Source organism: Rhagoletis zephyria, unplaced genomic scaffold, assembly GCF_001687245.7.
Source record: "Rhagoletis zephyria isolate East Lansing unplaced genomic scaffold, Rhagoletis_zephyria_1.1 Rzeph_scaffold_00305, whole genome shotgun sequence".
Classification (NCBI taxonomy): domain Eukaryota; kingdom Metazoa; phylum Arthropoda; class Insecta; order Diptera; family Tephritidae; genus Rhagoletis; species Rhagoletis zephyria.
In genome coordinates, this window is record NW_016157389.1 from 288718 (window position 1) to 312945 (window position 24228).

The following is a 24228-nucleotide window of genomic DNA, read 5'->3' on the forward strand; positions in this document are numbered from 1 at the left end:
CGCCTTTCCCTTTCTTCGGATTCCTCGGCGTCCATTAGCGCTATAGCAGCATACATTTTTAAAAATTAATTTTCCTTATATTTCTTTCCGCAACACAACCAAAACACTTTTAAGCAAAACCAAAATGTAAACAATTCCGATGTTGCCCATTTAAAATAAAAAGCATTGAAATAAGCTGAAAATATTAGAAATCTAAGAAAAACTCTTTGGAAGTACATCCAAATCTCATCCGGCAACATCATACAACGTAACCGAGACGATTGCAACGTAATCGACGTAAAGACAAGACGAAGACGAACGACAGAGTTACAAAATTGCAATCCGTGACGATATCGCCTACAGACGAATCGTTCGTGCAGCCTATCGTTCGAGATACATAATAAGGCTGTATAGCTACGGTGACCAGATTTCTGTGGACAAAAATCGGGACATTTCTAAAGCATCGAATCCGAACATACAACTTCGTTTTTAGAATAAAAAAAGACATAATGTCTTTTAATATAGTTTCATTTAAAACAAAACTAACAGAAAAAAACTTGAAAAATTATCGCAAAAATGTATACACACAATATAGACGGTGGCGAGAATGTAAATAGGGAAAAGACATTTTAGCATGTCTTGGCTACTTTTCTTTGATTAAAAAATGTCTATTATTTTTTTATGAAAATTAGGGATGTGCCGTGCCGTAATCCGGATTATCCGCCGTTTTTCTGTTATCCGACTATCTGGCCGGATACTGGCTAAAATCCCGTCGGATTTTCGGATTTCGATTATAGAAGACTGAATTTCAAATCTAGTTCAAACATTTATTTTTATAATCAAAATTTAGTAGTATGTAATTAGTAATTAAAGTTAAAAAGTTTTATAATTTTCATTATGAAAAGAAGTATTTACCTATTTTTATTTCGGGAAGCATACCCGATACACTATACACTCTTCCTGAGTTCACTGAGGAATGTGGTGCACAGAGATACTTCATTGCCAGTGTAAACAAATTTGGAAATTCTTTTCGACTATCCCAGCAAGAACGACCTAACGCATTCTCCAATACACTTACAAAATTGTCATTAAAAAGCAACACATTTGCATATTAGCGATATATATGCCATTCTTTACGTTATATAACACGTTATTAATCGCATAATAATATTTGATTGAAAAGAGACAACTACATATAGTATAATATAATAGCGAATCCCATGTGAAAGAAAGAGAAAACTACTCACACTTGAAACGATTATGCGTTAGATTTCTCCAGGAGCCCTATGTAAAATGATGGAAAGTTTCTGAATTTCTCACATAAACTTTTTGTAGTATTAGGCGTATATAGCGCATTAGTTAACAGATAGGGTTCTTACTGGGATGCTTCCACTAAATTCATGGATGTTCTTGTCTGGGTATAAGGGGTAGCTGTAAATATTTCTCTATTTCTAAATTGCTGCCTTTTTTCTTGTATGGTCGCTGACTTGTCTACCCATCATTTTGCTTTCCACAAACACTGGAAGCAATATCAGAACCGTTTCCTCAAGGCGTTGCAAAATATCCTGGTGAGCTCGCTCTTCAACAGAAGCTTTCACTAGAGTTCAGCCTTTTTCATATCGTCAATGTTTTTGCAAAACTGCCCATCGACCAGTTGCAAAACCGCATAAATCGCCGTTGTGACAAAAATAAGATTTGGTAACCCTAAACTTCAGGTATCGAGATTTATGCATAAAGATCGTAAAATCGTTATTAAATTGTAAAATAATCGGTAGAGAAAATGCCGCCTATCAAGGCAATGCCTTCAAATAAAATCCGTGTTTTCGCTCTCCTGTAAAATTTGAGTGCCGTAAGATAAGACGGCTTTGCTAACTGATTTATATTTTCAAATTAGTTCATCATCAACCCAGTTTTTAGCTTAATTAATGTCAGAAAGTTTTGAAACGTGGGTCACAAAATATTGCAACAATGAAGCATTACGGGACGATGCGGAAGCAGTGATGCCAGATTGTGGGTAATTTCCCTATTTGAGGGATATTTTACATCAAAAATTATTAAAAGGGAAAAAAGGGACACTTCATATAAATAATGGATTTTCTTTTGACGCAGTTATTGTTGCATAATTGATCAAAATTCAAGAATATTCGACATTCTTACGTAATTAATCGTTCTGAAGATGTGATGTGGAGTGAAATGGTATATAATTGTTAAAAAGTATAAGGACAATTTCGAAAATTTTCTTACGTTAACCAATTCAAGCGCTGAGTAAGAAAGAATCTTTTCAGTTGTAACTGGTGTTTCATGTAAAAAGCGGAACAAATTATCTGATGAAATGTTAAATAGCACATGAATGTGCTTCAATTTTAAAGTCACCAAAAAATTCTTTTAGGCCCTTAGTGAGTGAGCAAAAAAATGAAAGGGAAAAAATGAATGAGTGAAAAAAATGCAGAAAAAGGGGTTTTTTCTTAACAGCGGTCGGCCCTCGACAGGCAACGGCAAACCTCCGAGTGTATTCCTGCCATGAAAAACAGCTTCTCATAAAAATACACTCGCCATTCGGAGTAGGCGTAAAACTGTAGGTCCCTCCCCTTTGTGTGACATCAAGGGGACCGCCACAAATTGGAGGAAAAGCACATATGTGTAAGCGCCAAACTATTATTATTATTTTATATGAATTTTACTTCTTTACTACTGAAACATGTATATGTTTAAATTTGTTGGGAATTTTGTGGGATAAATTTTCCAGATGTGGGTAATTGAGGGATTTTTTCCCCATTTCCGTGGGATATTTAACAGAGAATGTCTGGCATCACTGTGCGGAAGAGGGACTATATGTAAGCATGTATCATAACTTAACAAATAATTATAAGAACCTTAAAAAAAATTTGTTGGCCCACTGAGCCAAAAGCACAACGGTTTTTTCAACCAAGTTATGGTTTGGTTTTTTCATGGTTAATAAGCCGATTGTAAGAAATGTGATTCAGTTGCACATTTGAGAACGAATTCGTAGCTGCAGTGGCTGAGCGTGCAGAAATGCTTGCTGTTATGTGTTTCCTTCCAGCAGTACGATTGCCGTCAGCGCGATACATAATGTTTATTTTTTTTCTGTTGTTGGTTTTTCTTAATTACGAAAAAGGCTCTGTGAAGTGCAGCACCAAATTAGGCGACGAAGAAAATTTATTCAAGTTGAACATTTGCACACATTTATAAAGCGGTTGTAGCTGAATGTGCTGAGATGCTTGCTGTTATTTGCTAACATTCAGAAATCGCCGTTTCAAATATCGTCAGAGGCAAATTTTTTGTTTTATAACATAAGCGTATTCTAACGAAAAAATCGACAACCAAAAGTTTGGTTAATGTAAACAAAAGTGTGCTTAACATTAGAGTACACGCGCGGGCTACTATAGTAGGCCACGACAACATTTTTGTTTATACCTTGACAGTTTTGTATGTTAAAGCGGTGCGGTTCCAGGAAAGCCTTCTGCATTAAATTTGTCGACGAGTGAGTACCGCGCTTCACTTCCACGCGTATGCACTTTTTTGTGGATTGGCGCGAAAATCGCGGGCTTACCATAGTAGTCCGCGCGAGTATTGGTGTACTGAATTTATAATTTGGTTACTTAGCATATACGGTGCATCAGTGTTCTTAGAAACTACAGCCGGTAGCCACTTAAAATATTTTTCGATTTGATGAACATTGCTGCAAACGAAGCTCTCATAATACACCAAATGAATGTGAACACTGAAAAAAATTTCAAGGATAAATTTTTACAAGAATAGTCCCTCTATTTTTTGAAACCCGCTTTGAATCGTTGTACATCCATTGAAACACTTCTCTAACAACTAAAATTTGGAATAGGGAAGCTCTTAGTAGCATTTCAAGAAGTACATCACGATGTAATACCAAATTTTAGTTGGTCGGTTCACCTATTGTACCAGAGCTCTACGTCCATCCACAAAAAGTGGTGGAAGACTTTTAACAAATGGATTTGTCCTGATAACCAGCCTGCGGTGGGCACTCAATGTTACGAAAACTGATCGTTTTTTGAACAATATTGGTTTAAGTAGAAAGTTTAAGACATTGATCTAAGAAGTAAAATTATTCAAATTTTTTCTGTTACATAACTAAGTTATTTATTTTTTCAAATTCCTAGCTGCTATGAAAAAATTTAAGTTTGTGATCGTAAACGTAATAGATTTAACTACATTTTTGAACTATCAGTTTCATTTAAATGTTATCTAAGAAAACATTTATTGACATTTTAAAATGGTCTACTATAGTAGGCCACGCGTGCATTGGTGTAAAAGAGAGCGCGTGCACTCGTGTGTTAATATTACCTACTCATTGTTGAAAACATCAACATATTAACCAAAAATCACATTGATTCCTTTTCAAGTATGAATTTCGTAATACTAACCAGTTTTTGGTTGATTTTTTGCTCAGTGCAAGAATGGTGACTGCAGTATAGCGAAATTACTAGTTTGTCAGAATAAAACATAACCAAAGATCATAGAAAATAAGGATTCTGGCTAAGAAAACACTGAAAATCGGGATTTAATCGGTACAAATATGAAAAATCAGGGCACTTATACGTACCGAATTTAAAAAAATATTCAACGGGACAATTTTCTCAAAATCGGTACTGTCCCGCCAAAATCGGTACGAATGGTGACCGCAATTATAGCTGCCATGAGACGGCGCACAAATTTGGTGTCGGATTTGTGGTTGGGCGGTGATTCCGACACCTTGTGTGAGCGAATAGCCAGAATCCGCATAAAGGCGAAATTTGAAAACACCAGCCTAATTTGTGTGCACGCCCCAACGGAAGAGAACGACGACGAGCCTACGACGTATGAGCGCTGCCCCCGCTACGATATTAAAATCGTGCTTGGTGACTTTAACGCCAGGGTGGGCAAAGAAGGCATATTTGGTCCAACAGTCGGAAAATTTAGCCTTCATGACAACACCTCCGACAACGGAGAGAGGCTGATCTAGTTCGCCCCGGCACGGAACATGGTAGTTAGTAGTACCAGACGCCAGCATCGAAACATCCGCAAAGCCACTTGGGTGTCCCCTGATCAAATAACGAAGAACCAAATTGATCATGTTGTGATAGACGGAAGATACACTTCGATCGTTCTTGACGTGCGCTTTATCCGAGGTACCAACATCGACTCGTATCACTACATTGTTGCATCTGAGGTCCGCATGCGCCTCTGTGCAGTAAAAAACGAACATCAGGCAACGCGGCGAAAGTTCAACGTCGCAAAGCTGCAGTCACAACGGACAGCCGAAAGATTTAGTAATCGACTCTCAATCCTGTTTTATTAAGCAACTCCTCATCGTCCGGACATAAATGAGCAGTGGGACTCCATCTGCCAATCACTTCGTACCGCTGCGTAAGAGGTTACCAACCGCGTAGAAACAACTGATATGACGAAGAGTGACGCGCTATTGCTGCAGAAAAATACGCAGCATACAAAGCTACCCTGCAGCCAATGGTGACACGCCCGACAATTGAGCGATACCGGGGGAAAAAGGAGGGAAGGGAGACTCCATTTTAAGAGAAAGAAAAGATAGCAGAAAGGCGTGAGTGCGAAAAGCTTGAGATGCTGGCAAGCAGAAATGCGGCCCGAAAAATATACCAGAAAATAAGGCAGCAATAAATGGGTTTAATGGGGCTAGCTCCTGCAAAGATGAAGATGGAAATCTGGATGTCCGGATTACTCTTGGGATATGGAGGGAACACTTCTCAACGCTTTTTAATGGCGACACAGGTGCGCCACCGTGCGTTTGATGAAGAAGAACCCAAACCAATGTATAGGGACGAAGCTTACATTCCTCTACTCGACCGAGACGAGGGGAGAACAGCATTAAGGCGGCTTAAGAACAACAAGGCCCCGGAGCCGACGGTATTCGGGCTGAGCTGTTCAAAGCCGATGGCGAATAGTTGGTAGGGCGCATGTACCAGCTTTTGAGCAGAATTTGGTGTGATGAATACATGCCCGAAGACTGGAATCTCAGTATACTTTACCAATCCACAAGAAGGGATATCCCGCCGTTTGCGCCAACTATCGCGGAATAAGCCTTCTTAATATTGCGTACAAGGTCCTGTCGACGATACTGTCTGAAAGGCGAACCCAACTAACTGGACCTTATCAAGTGGCTTCTGACCTAGGAAGTTCACCATTGACCAGATTTTCACAGCACGTCAAATCCTAGAGAAGACTTTCCGTCCAAATTGGGAAGGACCTCTCCGCGCCTTTTGAGACCAAACGAGGTGTTAGACAAGGCGATTCACTCTCGTGCGACGTCTTCAATCTGATACTGGAAATATTAATAAGAGCTGCCAATCTGATCGCGGCGGCACCATATATAGCAAAAGAACGATGTTGTTGGCGTACGCAGATGATATCGGTCTAAAACAAAGGGACGCAACCGCAGCATTTTCCAGTTTAAAAAAGGAAGCTAAAGAGGTTGGTCTAGTGCTGGATGAAGACAAGACAAAGTACCTCCGGGCAACATATAAAGGGTCCACGCGTGACATAAAAATACAGCGATTGCGCTGGCTTGGACATGTTGTACACATGGATGGAAGGGCCAAGTGCAGAAGGTATGAGTAGCTGGCGCAAATTCGCACAGGAGAGAGGCGATTGGAAAAGTTTTTTGTCTCGGTCCAGGCCGACAAACGGTTGTAGTGCCAAATAGGAAGATTTTTTCGAACAAAAAACGGCCCCAAGCTCAATAAAAACTCCTTTAAAAAGTATATACCGGGCGTTCCATACCAAAATGGACGTGGTTTACACTTCATGTGTTTGATTTATTTCAAATTTTTAGAGTTGATGGATAAACATAAATCAGAAATAAATAGGAAGTTTTAGCTTGATTAATACATTGTTAAAAACTTTACAGCACAAAAACAAAAAAAACAAGTCGATTTAAAGCCAAATATCTCGAGAACGGGCAAGGAACAATTCGGAAGATGATTTCAATGAATGGGCCTTATGAATAAAAAGCTAAGCAGTTGCTTTTTTCTTAAGATTTCCAAACTTTTGCTTGATTTATTCAAATAAATTTACGTAGAGGTCTGACATTATAAGAAAAATCAATTGCTTAGTTTTTATTCATAAGGCCTAATGTGATACAAAAAAGTCGATTTCATTTGTAGGTAAAAGTCACAATAGAAAAGATAAACAATTAATTAATTTTAAGTGTGAAAGTAAATACGAATACCTTTAAGATAATTTATGGATTGTTTGAGTTCGTTCGCTTTAAAATATATATATTTTTTTAATTTTGTAAAATGACCCATTTCAAAAAGATAATAAAATATGTGTTATTTTTCAATACGAATTATTTGTATTAATATTAAAAAAATTATTAAATTATTTTATTTTTTACTTTAGAAGCATATGAAATATGTTTAAGCCCATTGTTTAAATAAATCTAAGGTTTTTACAAGACAAAATTTGTATTTTCTTTCAAAGTAGCCTGACAGGCGAACGTTAGTATTAAAGGAATAAAAAATAAGGTTAGTATTCTAGGGTTAAGATTCTCGTTAATTTCTTCATGATCCGATGATCGGATTTAAACCAAATTAATATGGGACCACCTTGTTACCTCACCTTTCCTTAAAAAAATAATAATAATTATAAAAATCGGTTAACGTGGTCCAAATTATGCGGTAACATACATAAAAAAAAGAAAAAAGAAAATATTCGGACGGATTGGTAACCTTTCTCCTTTTTGTAAAGTCGGTTAAAAATTTCTAACATAGGTATGCAAAAAACTGGAAGTCGACTTGTACAGACCGCCCTTCGTTAAACAATTAACATAAGTATAATTTTCAGGGACCGTAACAGTTGCAGCTTTTATTAAACAAACCGTTCTTTAACAATTATTTCTGACTTTTATTTAATTACTCCTTAAAAAACAGTTTTCTTTGATTTTTATTTTATAAATCTAAAATAACAATTAGTTTTAATTTTTATATAAATAATCTGCAAATAACAGTTATTTTTTATTTTTAAATTACATATCTTGGATAACAGTTATTAAAGACTTTTATTTATAAAAGTCATCAATATAAATCAATCACTGACTTATTTTTAAAATCATACTTATAAGTCATTTGTTTTCTTAGTAAACTTTGGTTCTCCAACACCTTCTTAACCGTGAAAAATTATAATGACTTTTATACGTATGACTTAAAAAATAAAAGTCGGTGACTGGTTTTTTTTAATGACTTTTTTAAATAAAAGGCTTCAATAACTGTTATCTAAGACATTTAATATAAAAATCAAAAATAACTGCTATTGACATATTATTTGGATAAAAATTAAAAAATAATTGTTATTTTAGATATATAAAAGAAAAATCAAAAATTATTATTTTTTTTTAATTGTGCATAAATAAAATTAAAATTTATTTTCAAATTTGATTCTCGGTGAAAAAAGATTTAGTGCCGATTACTTAACCGCAGGGACCGAGAAAGCGCTCCGGTTATGGTTTAGTTCTGTGCGAAAACAAAATGAATTGTCAAGAACGTGTCCGCATAAGAACCAAACGGGAACAAAAGGATTGAGAGCATTTTGAGCGGGGAAAAAATGAGAACAAAAGGTTCGCGAACAAAACTCTCAGCAATGTCCTGAACAAGAACAGAATGAGAACGAAGTTTTTGTGAACACTTCCAATGAGAAGGAAATCAGAACAAAAGTATCGAGAAAGTTTTCAAATAAGAACATAAGTCTGTGGAACGTTCTGCTAGAGAACAAATCGAGATCAAAAGTGTTGCGAACTTAACGTTAAGAATGAAAGTGACGTCTGGTTATAGAAATAAAAACTAAGCAACTCAGTAAGTAAAGACTCTTTAAGGCTGAGTTTTGTCGTCGAAAGTAAGGATGTTATAGCTACTTTCAAATAAATATTTAAACGGTATTTCCTTTTTGGTTGTTGTTGTTTCCGACAGGGTGTGTGTATGATGTATTATGGAACGAATTTCCGTCATCCCTTGTCAAATTTGGTTTGGAGACAAACCGGTTTCGGCGTTGTGCCATCTTCAGTGTCATTTTTCGTTCTGCATAATTTTTGTTGGTTGCTCGTATTTATACTCCTTGTTATCTACCTCTTTCTTTTGTTAGGTACGTCTTTTTAGTTTTGCAGTGTTTGCGGTACTCAATAGGTAGATGAATTGTTTTGGCTCGTTTTTGACGGCAGGTAGAAGTCCGTGATTTTAACCCCCTTTGTTTTTGCACACTGTACAAGAAGAAGAATGACAACAACAAAATATTAAGGACAGATATGGAAGGGAATACACCAACTGCACAAACAAAGGGGGTTAAAATCACGGACTTCTACCTGCCGTCAAAAACGAGCCAAAACAATTCATCTACCTAATGAGTACCGCAAACACTGCAAAACTAAAAAGACGTACCTAACAAAAGAAAGAGGTAGATAACAAGGAGTATAAATACGAGCAACCAACAAAAATTATGCAGAACGAAAAATTACACTGAAGATGGCACAACGCCGAAACCGGTTTGTCTCCAAACCAAATTTGACAAGGGATGACGGAAATTCGTTCCATAATACATCATTTAAACGGTACTTAAGTTTAATTGTGGATTGTTGTTTAAATGCCATTTAGCTTTCGTTGGGTTTCAGAGCAACTTTGTTTAAATATGCCAAACAATTGGCAGCACTGCTGCTTATTCCTTGAAATCGTTGTTGCATTTGCATGTTTGTTTACATTTTCTGCTGAACAGTGATTGTTATAGGTGGGATTGATTAACCTACCAATCAATCTTGGTTGTTTGCTGAACAGTGATTGTTATAGGTGGGATTGATTAAACAACCTACCAATCAATCTTGGTTGTTTGGTATAAACACAGGGTTGAATATCTCATACTTAAATAGCAAAATTGGCTATTTAAGTGCAGACTAAATGTATGATCTGAAAAGGAATAGTGGAAATTAATCAACAATCTCTATCTAAGTAGGCCATCTGAAATCGGGCCTAACAGTTGCTAAATTTGAAAACTTNAATATCTCATACTTAAATAGCAAAATTGGCTATTTAAGTGCAGACTAAATGTATGATCTGAAAAGGAATAGTGGAAATTAATCAACAATCTCTATCTAAGTAGGCCATCTGAAATCGGGCCTAACAGTTGCTAAATTTGAAAACTTTCAAATTCATTATTTCAGGCTTTCAACACATACTCCTACAATAGTTATCTACCCTTTCGCTAGTTTTATGAATGCATGCAAACAACGAGTTAGGCATCATGTTATCCAAAATGTGCGTGTTGATCTTGTCACGCAAACGAAGGGACCCAAGGTTCTAGGTCGCCTCCGAATTGCAAGCGATCAGAGGTTTGGAAATGCGACGACCACAGGTCGGGAATTGCGTAGAGCAACATTTGCTGGAACTTTATGTGGGATCTGGATGACAGTCTTCCTAAAATAATTTTGAAAAATTTATTGAAATAGTAACTCTTCTGACTATGAATTTTTGAGGAAAATTATCCTTCTTGACTATTTTAATAAAAATATTTAACAAAACGAAGAAAAGTTTAACATTTTAAGAGGCAATTTTGCTTAAATTTAAGCAAAACGGCAACGCTGGTTCCACAGGGTGTTGTTCTAATATAATTCCCGTTGAGAACGTTCCCGACAGTTTTTTTCTCCCTTTCGATCTTGTGAAAACACTCGTTTCGGTTTGGGGTTTTAAGCGTTCTTGGGAGCAAAACTACAAGACCCGATCATACCTTTTGCTCTCGGTCCCTGCTTTACCGGAGCTCCTCAGAATGGTCAATTCAGTGTGTCGGGTATTATTCAATACATTGGAGTATTTTTCATGCTTTGAATATCTTGAGTGCTCTTCTAACGTAGATTTGCGATAGTTAGTGCCTGTATTTTCTAAAAAATTAATGTAAGAATTTATGCCAAGCTTTGGAAAAAGAACCTATTCCAAAATTATTTTTTGTTATAGTTAAAAGTTTTTGATATCCTTTGGATCTGTTGTTCCATATTAATAATAGTACATTTATGTATCACTAATTTATGAAATGTCTTCACACCAACATTCACTAGAATAGTATGGTGAAAAATAAAGGAAAATATAAAAATTAAGTTCTTAAGAACTTTCCATATAAAGTGGGCATCATAACCACCCCAATATGTTTAGTCCAACTCTGTAAATCTAGATATTTTGATTGGCGTGTAAAACGACTTGCATGCAAAGTATAGAAGAAAGTAACTTTTTATTGCTGCGTGAATCACATACTTGCCAATTGAGTGAAGTATTCTTGCTGAATACTTTTCATTCGATGTTTTGGGATTTTTTTGCTACTAATGACATCATAAGAATTGTTCGGCTGCCAAGAGGATTTCCACAAGTAATTATAAGTTCCACGTGCATGACCTAATCAACCTAAAGGCTTTCCGATTTATTGATTAAACACCAACATTCGACCTTTACGCAGCAGTTACTTGTCGATGAACGACGTTCTTGATTTCACAACTTGCTGTTAGTAAAAACATATTTTGCAATCATTCAAATAACTTGCAGCCGGCTTATCGATTTGCCTATCAAAAAAAGCTTTATATCAGTATGGAAATGCAATGCTCACCTGCGCGCATACATTAGTTTGTAAATTGTATGTATGTATGTACATATGTTTGCGTCATGTGGAATGCAATATTGTAAAAAATTTGCAAACATCGTCTTTACACAAATGTATTCCTAACCGTAGATATGGTTGTTATAAATTGTATTAATAAAACCGGTTTGCCTATTAACAATTTTGCTCTCATGTCTTTCATTCACAGTTTTGTAGTTCGTGTATATACGCATGTATGTACATCCTAGGTACATACGTACATAAGTATATGTTTACAAATGCACACATGCTTCAGTTTTCTCCAGATCCTACTTTTTACTGTTTCCGCTAATTTATAGCGACTCAATTAGTACATAGTCACATTTAAAATCATCAAGCAGTATTCCCGTCACATGTTTCAGTATAATTCTACAATTACGTTGGTGACAATGTATTCGTTCGTTATGCATATGTATGTAGATCAAACTTTTATGATGAAAAAATCGATATGCAATGAAAACACTGCGAAACAAAGATATGACTAACCTTTAAATTGCCTATCAACTCCATAAATTGTAGGATTTGTCCCAGTCCTGTATTGAAACATGGTTTATCGGATGAGTTTTTCCGTTCATTGCCATTGCAACAACTACCATTCGAGCTGCTTGCATCCTGAGACGGATGTTGTCCATTTGTAGTGGCTCCAGTCTGATCAGCCTGTTTTAGAGCTTTGGGTTCAGCAGCCAAAGATGACATTGTGTTATATTGTGTTTGTTTATTTTTCAAACTTTTATTGTTTTGGGTATGGAAATGATGCAGATGCTGCTGATAGAATTTATGTATCTGTTGGGACTGTGTTGTTGTAGTATAAATAAGTGATGTTGTGTAATTCGAAGCTTGCGCGCTTGTCGACGTCGTCTTCAATGAATTCACGGCAATTTGGTATTCCGGACCAGCAGTGACACCACCGTTTTCAATCGCAGGCGAATCAAGACTGACGCTACGTTGTCGACCAACTTGACAGTTGACTTCGTGTACTTGTGAATGCTGCCTTTGTTCTAGTTGATATGATTGCTCTTTTTGTTGTTGTGGTTGACTAGAATTGGTGGCCAGCAACAGCTGTTGCTCATGCTCTCGCTTAAGTTTTCGGGGTTGTTTTGGTGATATCATTGCATCGTTTAGCGTTGGTAGTGACGTTACAATGGTTGGTCCAAATTCAGCTGCACCTTCGGCTGTTTGGCGAGTGGGTGATACTGACGCCGACATTCCTAATACTACATTTCTTGTAGTATTGGTTGCTGAAGCAACGACGGCAACTCGTTTGAGGTTTTCTTTTATCAAATCTCGGCCATTATTGCTAGCGCAGCTGTTTTGCAGTTTGCGGAGAGCTTTGATCAGTTGCTGAATGGAGAGCATTTTCGAGAAGTAGCTGAAAATATAAATGAAAATAGAGATTAATGAACCGATTGTATTTGTATGCATGAACGAACGACTACAGTAGTTGGTTTCCGTAACTCTTCTCTACCGATTATTTCACTACTGGTAGAGAATATACGTCATTCTCTACTACTCATTAGCAGTAGAGAACAGGGCGGCGAATTCATATCTCAATTCGCCTTGGTAGAGAATTGTTACAGAAACGAGCTACAGATCACCTAATCAGCCATCGTTGTATTTGTAATCGATTTTCAAACTAAAGTTTTCGTAGCGTTTTTGATGTTTTTTGGCTTTATTTACAACGTCTCCTACCTCTTCGTAGTGGTTTTTAGCGATTTGATGTGTTTTCTGCAGCGATTTTAGTTACACTGCCGGAACAAAGTATTGGCACAGCAAATTTTTCACAATATATGCAACAATTTTTATTCTAGCATATTTCCGCCAATTTTTTATAAAAATATGGTTCGTTCTACAACAAAAAACATAAAAATGTAATTCCCAAACGTTGTGCAAAACTCGCAAAAATTTAACAAATTTTCATGCAATTTTCACCTTTTTAATCAGATTTTTTGGAATTTTTTGTGTATGCAGATTTGTAGACTAGGAATTACAGTTGATTTTTGTTAATTAATCCACGCAGTCTCTTCCATACAAAAAATTTTTTGTTTCGAAAATACTATATGCAAAACACCTTAAACAAAAAAATTCTCAAAAATCAATACGATTTTTGACTAACTCCCAATTTGCATTTTTTTTACTGGAATTTAATGGGCTGCAAAACTGCATACTCTAAAAAATCTAGAAAATCTGGTTAAAGGGTTTAAAATTTGCATGAAAATTTGCTATTTTACGAGTTTTTCACAAAGTTTAGAAATTTATTTTTGTGTTTTGTTGTTGTAGAATGAACCATAATTGCATACCAAATTGGCGGAAAAATATTAGAATAAAAATCATTTCATATATTGTGAAAAATTTGCTGTGCCAATACTTTGTTCCGGCAGTGTATAAATTTTGATTTATTAAAAATATTTGATATAAAAGAAGTGCTTTGTGAATTTAACAAGTTTGTGCGTTGGTTTGGTTTGCCGAGAGGAGTAAATTTGCATGAAAAGCGGGTGCACTTTTGGTCAGAACTTTGGCATTGAAAAATGGAACTGTGCGGATGCTACGTGGTTGCAAAACACTTTCTATCACTATATTTTATGAACACCTTTGGCTCCTTTTTATTCAGTTTCAGTTATTATATTTTATGATAAATGCCAATACCACCACGGCAGATGTGAAAAACGCTCAGAAATATGTATGTATACTTTTTTCTTGCTTCTTTGAATAGGTGATCTTGTTTTGTTGGTTCATGATTTGTATGTGCATATGTATGTACTAGGGTAGCCAACTTATTTTTGAGAAATCCCCGATTTCGACAATGAAATTCCCAGATTTTGCCCCAAATTTCGTAGAATTCCTCTCCCATAGATATCTGCTTATTTACAAAAAAAATTTTGAATGTATTTGTACATACTTCTGGGCTTTCTGTTTATTTTATTTTGAAATGTAATACAGCTTTACATTTATAAACCCAACCAAACTTTTATTAAGTTAGTTAACAAATAAAAAATAAGAAATGTACATTTAATATTTACATACATACATACATACAGTTGTCGAAAAAATTTAGTCGCACAATTTTTCACAATTATTTTTTTGGTTATTTAATATGAGTTTTTTTTATAAAAAAATATAGTTCATTCTTTAACAAAACCCTTATAAATCCAAGATTCATACTTTGCGCAATATTGAAAAAAATCAACAAAACGGCAAAAATAGAAATGCAAATGACAATTTGTAAATAGTGCTTGAAATCAGTGAAACAAAAAAGAAAAAAATATGTTAACACCTAATTCCTCACAAAAAAAAACAGTCCATCCACTGATTCCCCACGTAAACTGAAATTCCCCACAAAAAACGGTCCGTTCCCCAATTCCCCACGCAAACTGAAATCGGGGAATTTCGCACGAGTTGGCTACCCTGGTATGTACGTAGAGTGATAAGATTTTCGCCAGGCAGTGAAATACATGCATATGTATGTGTATGTATAATTACGGTGACCATTCGTACCGATTGAATCCCGATTTTTAGTATTTTCTTAATTAATTTAATAAGAGACTCCTTGTACTCTGGCCCAAAAAAAAAAGGTTTCGTATAAACGTGCAGCATTTTGGTTACCATAAAGGACATAGAACATAAACATAGCCAGAATCCTTATTTTCTATGAATTTCATTATATTTTATTCTGTCAAACTGATACTCTCGCCATATCATTCTTGTCTAATTTCTAATTGACAAAAAATCGTCAAAAATCAACGGTAAATCGAAATTACTTCAAACTTGCACTTCACAAATTTACTAAAGTTTAATGGGCTACAAAACTGCATACTCAAAACAATTATAGAAAATCTAATTAAAATCTTTAAAATTTTTATCAACATTTGTTACAATTCGTCGAATTTTTATAAATACTTTAAAAAGTTTGAAATTTTGATTTAAGAAAAAGCTTAAATAGTAAGTTATATTTTCAAAAAAAAAAACAATAAACATTTGTTAAACAAAAAAAGTAGCCAAAACTTGCTCAAATGCCTTTTCCCAATTTACATTCTCGCCACCGTGGCGGCTCTTTGAGCCAAATGCGGCCCTTTGCCATGGATAACTAGATATGAAACTCTCTCATTTTTTTTGAGAGTGCGCCCAGGAACTCGTTTTCGTACTTGGCAGCACTGCCAATCCCTGGGCAGATAAACAGCTGACACGCGAAGTGGCGAGCTACCACTAAATGTGTGGAAAATCCATCACATTGAATTCAGTGGATTTCTTCTTCCCGCATTTTTTAATATTACTATAAAACAGTATTTGTAACTAAACACAATTTTCCTGGCAATATAAACAGTGAAATATCAAATAGATATGAAGAATATTGCAACTTTTGTTCGTTGTGTTGAATCAAAAGTTTCTCCATAAATTTCTCTATAAATGCCCATACATGTTTTCGTCACAGTGGCTCTACTGGAGAATTTTATAAAAAATACACACTTTGACAGCGCTCTCACGAGAAAAAGAGTTTCATATCTAGCTATCCATGCCTTTGCTTAGCAAAGTGCGGCTCTTTTTACTTTCTCTTTGCTTAGAACATTTTGGCTCTTTTTACTTTTTAAAATCTATATTTCTTTTTTCGACATTCTTTTCCATTGTGTTGTTTTTTTTTATTTTATTCCTTTTATATCGACATACGCAAATTGAGATCGGAATATTACCAGCAATTGGGGAATGAAAATTGGCTTTCTGACTTAATGTTCTTTACCGATATGATATGATGGAACATTCGCAAAACTTGTATTTGCCTCTACAAGGAGAGAATAAAAATGTTTTTGATTTGTCGAAAAATATTTTAAGTTTTAAAGCTAAACTACTTCTTTTTATTCATATTCTCATAAAAAGAATATTACATCATTTTCCATGGCTAGAAAAAAATATTGCACATGATTCAAAGCAGATGTTGAAAAAATATTTGAAATTATTTAAATATACGTTTGCATACTTCATAAACCCTCTTTTATGTAACATAATTGAGGATGAATTTACAATATCCGAAATACTCCTCTTTTAGAAAAGTGAAGAAGAGTTGGAGTTTTTGGAATTAAAAGAAGATAAGGCACTGGAATGCAACATAAAGCTTTGTCATTGCTTGAATTCCGGCAACAAGTACCAGATTTAAAATATCCGCTTCTGAAAACAGCTACGTGCCGTATATTTAAAATTTTTGGTACAGCATATAACTGTGAGTCTTTGTACTCTTCAGTGAAATTCGTAAAGTCAAAACACCGTTCACAATTAATTGCATTCGCGTACGTGATAATTATTGAAAGTTATAAAAACCATCAGCTTTTTGTGTTCGCATATGCAAAAAACTTGTAAAGTAGGGGATATTGAGAGAGAAAAATGGCATTTTATTTTGAGGGAAAGCTGCTAGTTTCTGCTGGAAAAATTTTTACGAATAGCGATTTGCCAACAAGAAATCAGCTGTTCAAAAACAGCTGGTTGGAATTTACGCAAATCCCTGAATTGAATTGAATTTGCATTGATGGTTTGGAAGTTAAAATAGTAAAATGCGACTAATTAAACTTGTGAAAAGTACATAAGTAATTATTCGTTTAGTCAGTGACCTGTGTCAGGATAAGACTTCGAAATTCTTATAGGCAATATAGACGGTGCGTCTGACTCGCGAGTCAACTGTGTACGTATTGACTCGCCTTTCGACTACACACAGTTGAGTCATTCAGAGTCATACCAGAGTCATGTCGGTGTAACTAACACATATTTATTTTTACTTAACACATCTAAATCGACTCGCGAATCAGACGCACCGTGTTGCCGCCTATTACGTTTTAAATTTTATACTTTTGAATGTAAACAAAATTTCTATCAGCTGCTCGTCTAACTTGCAAGATTCTGAAAATTTTCTGTGCGCGTAGTATTTTCCCTGCAAAAATCGCGACTACTTCATGCATGCATGTAAAGAGTACTCCCTAAGGGCCACGGAGTACTCCAAAATTAACCACAATTCATATAAAAAATATGGTCCAACTAACATTGCGATGTCCTAGGGCAGGACCATATACTCCATCTCTGCATTACATCAGAGTAGCACAAAACTACTCCAACATATTAACAATGACGTTGTTGGTTTGCTTTTTCGTTTGTACACGCTTTTGTTCTTCATTTGATGCTTTTTCGCAATTAATAAAAACCAAAAACAAAAATAAAAAATTACATGTTGCCTCTTTCGGTATTTGAACCCGAACATGCTGTGAGCTAACAACTAACAGCGAGCATCTCTACACGTTCAGCTACAGCCAGACATGAAAATGTGCTTTCAAATGCTCAACTTCAATCACATTTCGTTAAAACACGAGCAGTGATCGGGGTACCAATAAAATGGTGCAGAGACACGAGTTGGTCCGCTACAGCATGATAGAGGAGCATTTTTGTAAGTACTCCAAAATACCACAAATAGATCACATGGTCCAACGATTTTTGCAGGGTTGGATATTTTTCTCTTGCGAGAGGACAGATGACATTTCGCCGGACATTTTTTACTGGAAATTTTAAACGACGTACTTATTGACTAACCAACATTTAACAGAACGGTTACGAACGGGTTTAACTGACGTAAAAGCAGATATTGAAAATTTGGCCAAAGGGATCTTTTAAATTTTCTTTAAATTAACTAAAATTAATGTTTTTTATTTCTAATAATAATCTCATTTGAAAATAAAAGTTTTGTTTTTGTGGTTTTTTTTGGTGGCTCTTTGTGGCATTCAGAATTTACATGTGGCACTTTTCGGCCCTGGCCTTGCCCACCCCTGGTATATATTGTGCGTATACATTTTTGCGATAATTTTTCAAGTTCTTTGTTTTATTTTAAATAAAACTGTATAAAAAGATGTTATATCTCTTTATTCAAAAAAAATTGTACGTCCGGATTCGATGCTTCAGAAATGTTCCGATTTTTGGCCAAAGAAATCTGGTCCCCGTATGTATAATAGATTTGTATAAATACATACATATACATATATAACCAGATGTACATAAGTACATTACATAATAGCAAATAGAATATAACACATAGTTTTAATGTATGTGCATACATACAGTTACCCACAAAATAATACGAGTGCGATATTTTGACCAGTTTTGGCTATTTGTCTTTTGTTTATTTAATGTTTATTGTTTTTTATAAAAGTCTAGCAGGCTATAAAGCAAGCACCATATAAATTCAGATTTCGAACTTTGTAAAAAAATTTTAAAAATTGTCGCGAATTTTCACCCAAATTTCAAATTATTTAAACAGAATCTTTACAAAAAATTGTAGCTCACTTAATCAATATACTTATTTCTAAAAGGTATTTTTGTGTTACCAAACGATATCTCATTTAATATTTTATCAAATTTAATGCATGATATATCATTTTGAAGGGGAGAAGCTCACGCACATGCGAATAATAGTCACGTTTTTATACCCGAGCGCACTTGTGCACAAGGGTATATTAGTTTTGTTCACATAGCGGTTGTTTGTAACAACCAAAACGAATCGAGATAGATATAGACAAACGTCCGTGTACACGATAACTCGAGCAACAATTGAGATATCTCAACGAAATTTGGTACGTAGGTTTCCCTTAATCCAAGGTAGGTTGGTATTGAAAATGGGCGAAATCGGACTTTAACCACGCCCACTTCCCATATAACGGTAATTTCCAGAAATACGAAAACTGCGATATTTTAGTAACTACTGAAGATAATTCACTCAAAATTGATATTTACAATAATTTTTAGACGAAAAATAAGAATATTATAAATTTTTGGAAAATGGGCGTAGCCACGCCCACTTATGGTTACATGTGTATATCTTGGTAACCGCTGCACCAATTTCTTCCAAACTTGGCACAGTTGTTGGCCTTGGTACAGTATACAAAATCGTCGAAAATTTTTAAAATCAGACGATAACCACGCCCACATCCCATATAACGGTAATTTAGAGAAATACAAAATCTTCGATAAATCAGTAAATATTGAAGCTAATTTATTCAAAATTGATGCTTGCAACAATTCTTTACCAAGAAATACGTTTATGGTAAAATTTTGGAAAATGGGCGTGGCACCGCCCACTTATGATCACATATATGTATCTCAGTAACCGTTCTACCAATTTGTACCAAACTCGGTGTGGTTATTGTGCTTGCCACATATAAGCAAAACGTTGAAAATTATTGAAATCGGACTAAAATAACGGCCGCTTCTCATATAACGGTAAATTTCAGAAATGCTTGAAACTTCAATATTTCGAAATTGAAGGACGCTAATTTACTCAAAATTGATACACCCCGGCTTACCATCTAGCGGTAGGTTTCGGAAAGGTGAAAAAACATATATTTAATACTTGCGCCGGGTATTTAATGTTCGGCTCCGCCCGAAATTAGACTTTCTTACTTGTTTAAATTTAGCTATTTATTTTAAAAAAGGGGTTTTAAATATGAAAGCACTCCATCAAATTGAATGAACTAAACACCATTCTGAAGGTACAGGTTTAGGTAAAAAATAAAAATCTTTAGGATTGTCACCTGCTTAAATTTTTAGTATATATCGTCACTAGACACGAATAAAGGCGCGCTAGTGTTACGACGGCGAAAAAAGACGCATAAAAAAATTTTACGAAAAAAGGCGCTTAAGAAAAACTTCGACGAAGAAAGCCGCGTAACCTAGTTGACGGCGAAGAAAGACGCGTAATCATAGATTTATGCTTGGCCAAGGACTGTCACTTCAGCATTATTTCCCCAAAAACTATTTACGGAATGTACATACTATTACACCCGCAAACATAGTTGACCGCGAAAATAAGTTTACGCGTCCTTCTTCGCCGTCAAATATTTTAACGCGTCTTTCTTCGCCGTCAACTATGTTAAGAGACTTTCTTCGCTGAAGTTTTTATTGTGCGCCTTTTTTCGCGGTTAACTTTTGAAGTTGCGCCTTTATTCGTGTCTAGTGACGATATGTATGTATATCTCATGATAAAAACATAGCAAGGTATAACCGTTCTCTCAATTTGTCGGCCATGATTTTTTTTTGAAGTTTGCCAACATTTTAAAATCATATAAAAGTGAAAATAAAAAATTGAAATTGTTCGAAATTGTTGTTGCTTGAGATTGAAAATGAAAATGTGTGTGTGAGTTTGTGAGTAAATTTAAAAATTAAATTGTTTGGAAACGTCAAGAATTTTAAAAGTGACTCTCAGCGGTTCTACCTTACTATATTTTTATCATGGTATATCTTGAGTAAAATATTGCCACGCACCATGATTCAATTATACAAGGTTAGATAATTATTGACAGCTGCGGTTTGACACTCCCTTACAAAAGGTTGCATTTTTTGAAGGACGGAGAAAAGGGGAGGAATGAAATCTCTTGGTGCGAAAATGGTAGAAAAGTACGCAAAGTAGGCAATTATTGGTGAAATTCCTTTTGTAAATTCTAATGTATTTGCAGGAAATCTGGCGTTTTAAACTAAATTTTGAACGTAATATTGATGTATCTATGTGAATTACGTAATTTATGTGCTATTTAGCTGTATAAAAACTGCAAAAATGACTCAAAATTGAAATAAGACTACTATGAGATTGATGTAAACATCCAATTTAAAAACAGTTTATGTTTTCACCAGTTAAATATGCTTCATATGCATATACAAATAAACATATTGCACAAACGCTCATACTCCTATTTCACACCAAAGTTACACTGTTTCCATGTAAATGTGCAAAGAAGCAACACGGTCCCACTGCTAAGGGAGCGGTGCGAGAGAGACAACTGTCAGTTTATCGAACCTTGTATTATTGAATCATGGCCACGCATTCAGCGCATGAAACACATTTAAATGCTCTCTTCAGCCGAGAGCCTCCGTTGCTCGCGCTGCATTTCTTTTTAGTTTATTTAATAATTTTATTATTATTTAAGCTTCCATAAAAAAAAAAATATATAAAAAAATGCTCTCTTAACCAGAAGTCACAATTTTGAACTATTTAAAAATCTATATACATACATACTTATTTCTAAAAGGTATTTTTGTGTTACGACACGATATCTCCCTTACAGGACTTGAAAAACTGCCAGCAAAGCAGCAGCAGCATTACTATTTTTGCTTTTGCTTAGCTTTAAAATCTTCGATTTTGATTCGAACGGCTTTGCTTTTGCTGTAACTTTGAAAAGTTTATTTGGTTTTTTTATCGGCAGTTTATTTAAACAATTTTATTGCTTTCGACTTGCTGTGATAGTGCTTTTGCTGTGCTGTTATCTGCTTGGCTGTGTTGTACACATGACGCTTTTGCAGCATGGTATATTAGGTTCGTTCGCGTAGCTGTTAATTGTTCATGTTTAACCAAAACTTACAAGTTTTTGCGTTCGCGTACGCAAAAAACTTGCAAAGTAGGGGAAATTGAGAGAGCAAACTGACATTTCATTTTGAGGGGAAGCTGCTGGTTTCTGCTGAAAAAATTTTTGCCAACAGCAATTTGGCAACAGGAAAACAGCTGATCAAAAACAGCTGGTTGGCATTTACACAAATCACAAAATTGAATTTGATGGTTTGGAAGATAAAAATTACAAAATCCGACTAATTAAACTTGTAAGAAATAAGTAGTTGTTTGTTTAATCAATAAACTGTGTCAGTATAACACTTTGCGATGACTTTTCGTACGTTTTAAATTTTACACTTTTGTATGTAAACAAAAATTATATCAGCTGTTCGTCTAACTTGCAAGTTTCTGCAAATTTTCTGTTCGCGTACTATTTTGGATATTTCTCTCTTGTGAGAGAACAGATGACATTTCGCCGAAATTTGGCAGTTGGTTGGTTTCTGCTGGAAATTTTAAACGAACGCACCTATTATCTAAGTACATATTAACTCCGCCATCAATGCAAAGCTTATCAGGGTAAGCGACTAGTGGATTTGCGCACGCATATGTACATATAATATCCTCTATTTCTGCCAATTCGATGCTTCGCAGAAAATTTATAGTCAAATTGCTGTTGATTTGCTGCTGTTGCGCTGTCTTTGTGCTTCCACAATTTGCTTTCGAAATTTCGTAGCAAAACGGCAGCCAAAGCATTTGTTTGATTTTTGAATTGCTTTTGCTTTGCTTTCGATATCATATATCAAAGCACCGCAAAAGCAAATTAAATAAAAATATTACAGCATTTTCAAACCCTGCTCCCTTAATATTTTATCAAATTCTTCTGATTGAAGAGAAGCTCACGTACGAGCGAAAGATAGGCTGACTTCCAAAATGCAATTTGCAATGTATACGTCGCAAGCATCATGTTCCTATTGTAAGAGTATTTTTGTATACCTGTCATAGAATTCATGGTAAGACTTGGGGAATATCACCCAAACTAACGTATTGGTCTTTCAATACGGTAGTAAAACCCGAATGGTGAGGCTGTGGAATGTAGCAGGAGTTATCAAAAGTAAAAATATTCTAAATTCTAATGTAGCTGATGAAGCTAGCGAAATAGTTTGTGGCTGTGGTACTACATTCTGTTTAGCCAGTAAACGAGGGTACCACATTGAGTAACTGCACCGACTGGTCCGCGTTGCCATCACAGGTGCTATGTGCACTTTGGTGTTATTACTGGCATTCCTCCTTTGTCTGTTCAGATAGAAAAGGAGGCCTGCTGGAGTGCCGTACGGCTGCCCAATACGATCAGCATGAAAAGTGGAGATCATGGGGTCATTCGGATGTTCTCAATTTATTCCTGGATGCTCCCGAGTTATCCTTCTACAAACCCTACAAGGTCAGAATTCTTGAAAGGAACTGCTGTGAAGCGATAATAAATAGTAATGGCGAAAGGTCACAAGCAGAGTTGGGCAAAATTTATTCGAATGACGAATAACAAATGAATAACGGATAAATTATTTTATTCGTTATTCGAATAATTATTATCTTCATTAATTATTCGAATAACGAATAAAATAATAATCAAACAAGTAATTTATGTATATATATATGTACATATATTTATGTATAAAATGATATCCGTTTGCTTTGTTGCGATTTAACTCAAACCCCTGGATAGATTTAAGTCAAATTTTCGGAGGTTATTCCCTGCGCATTAAGTCCTATTAAAGGCTACTAGAAAACTCCTCGGTGGCGATGGAGCCGAGTTATTTATAAAAGCCGTATTTATGAACCGATTGCTTTCAAATTCAAAATTGTTCTTCCTGCATGATGAAAAATACTTATGCGAAAAATCGACCCGCTAGGTGGCGCTGCAGTTGAGTTATTTAGAAAATCCCTATTTATTGTACAATCAGGTTGCAATTCATAATGGTGCTGCTGTCGAAATCATTAGTCATATGTCTGCACTACTTTGTTTTTTATGTTTATATTATACGAATTTACGATGTCTCACGTCGTCATACACCCTAAATGTGACCTTGCATCTACCTCCGCCTGATGAAATTGCTCGTACGGCCATTGCTGCAGCAGTAAGACTCAAGGAAACCAGCTCTTGGATATTTTAAAAGTGGCGAATCAGCAAGGAAAGTTTCGACCACATCTTTCCAAGAAAGACCAGTGGTATATCAATGGCCAAATTTTACATC

At 35.3% G+C, this 24228-nt stretch overlaps 1 protein-coding gene across 1 annotated transcript in view; it reads right to left on the bottom strand.

The window, feature by feature from the left end:
* The window catches only part of LOC108358851 (uncharacterized), an 84120-nt gene extending 70748 nt beyond the window's left edge, over nt 1-13372 (bottom strand). Inside the window, exons 1-2 of the mRNA XM_017610347.1 lie at nt 13333-13372; nt 12130-13012 (exon numbers count right to left, since the gene is read on the bottom strand). Of these exons, the coding sequence (XP_017465836.1) occupies nt 12130-12999 (870 nt within the window). The 5' untranslated portion in view covers nt 13000-13012; nt 13333-13372. The remainder of the gene's footprint in view (nt 1-12129; nt 13013-13332) is intronic.
* Nucleotides 13373-24228: the final 10856 nt, after the last annotated feature.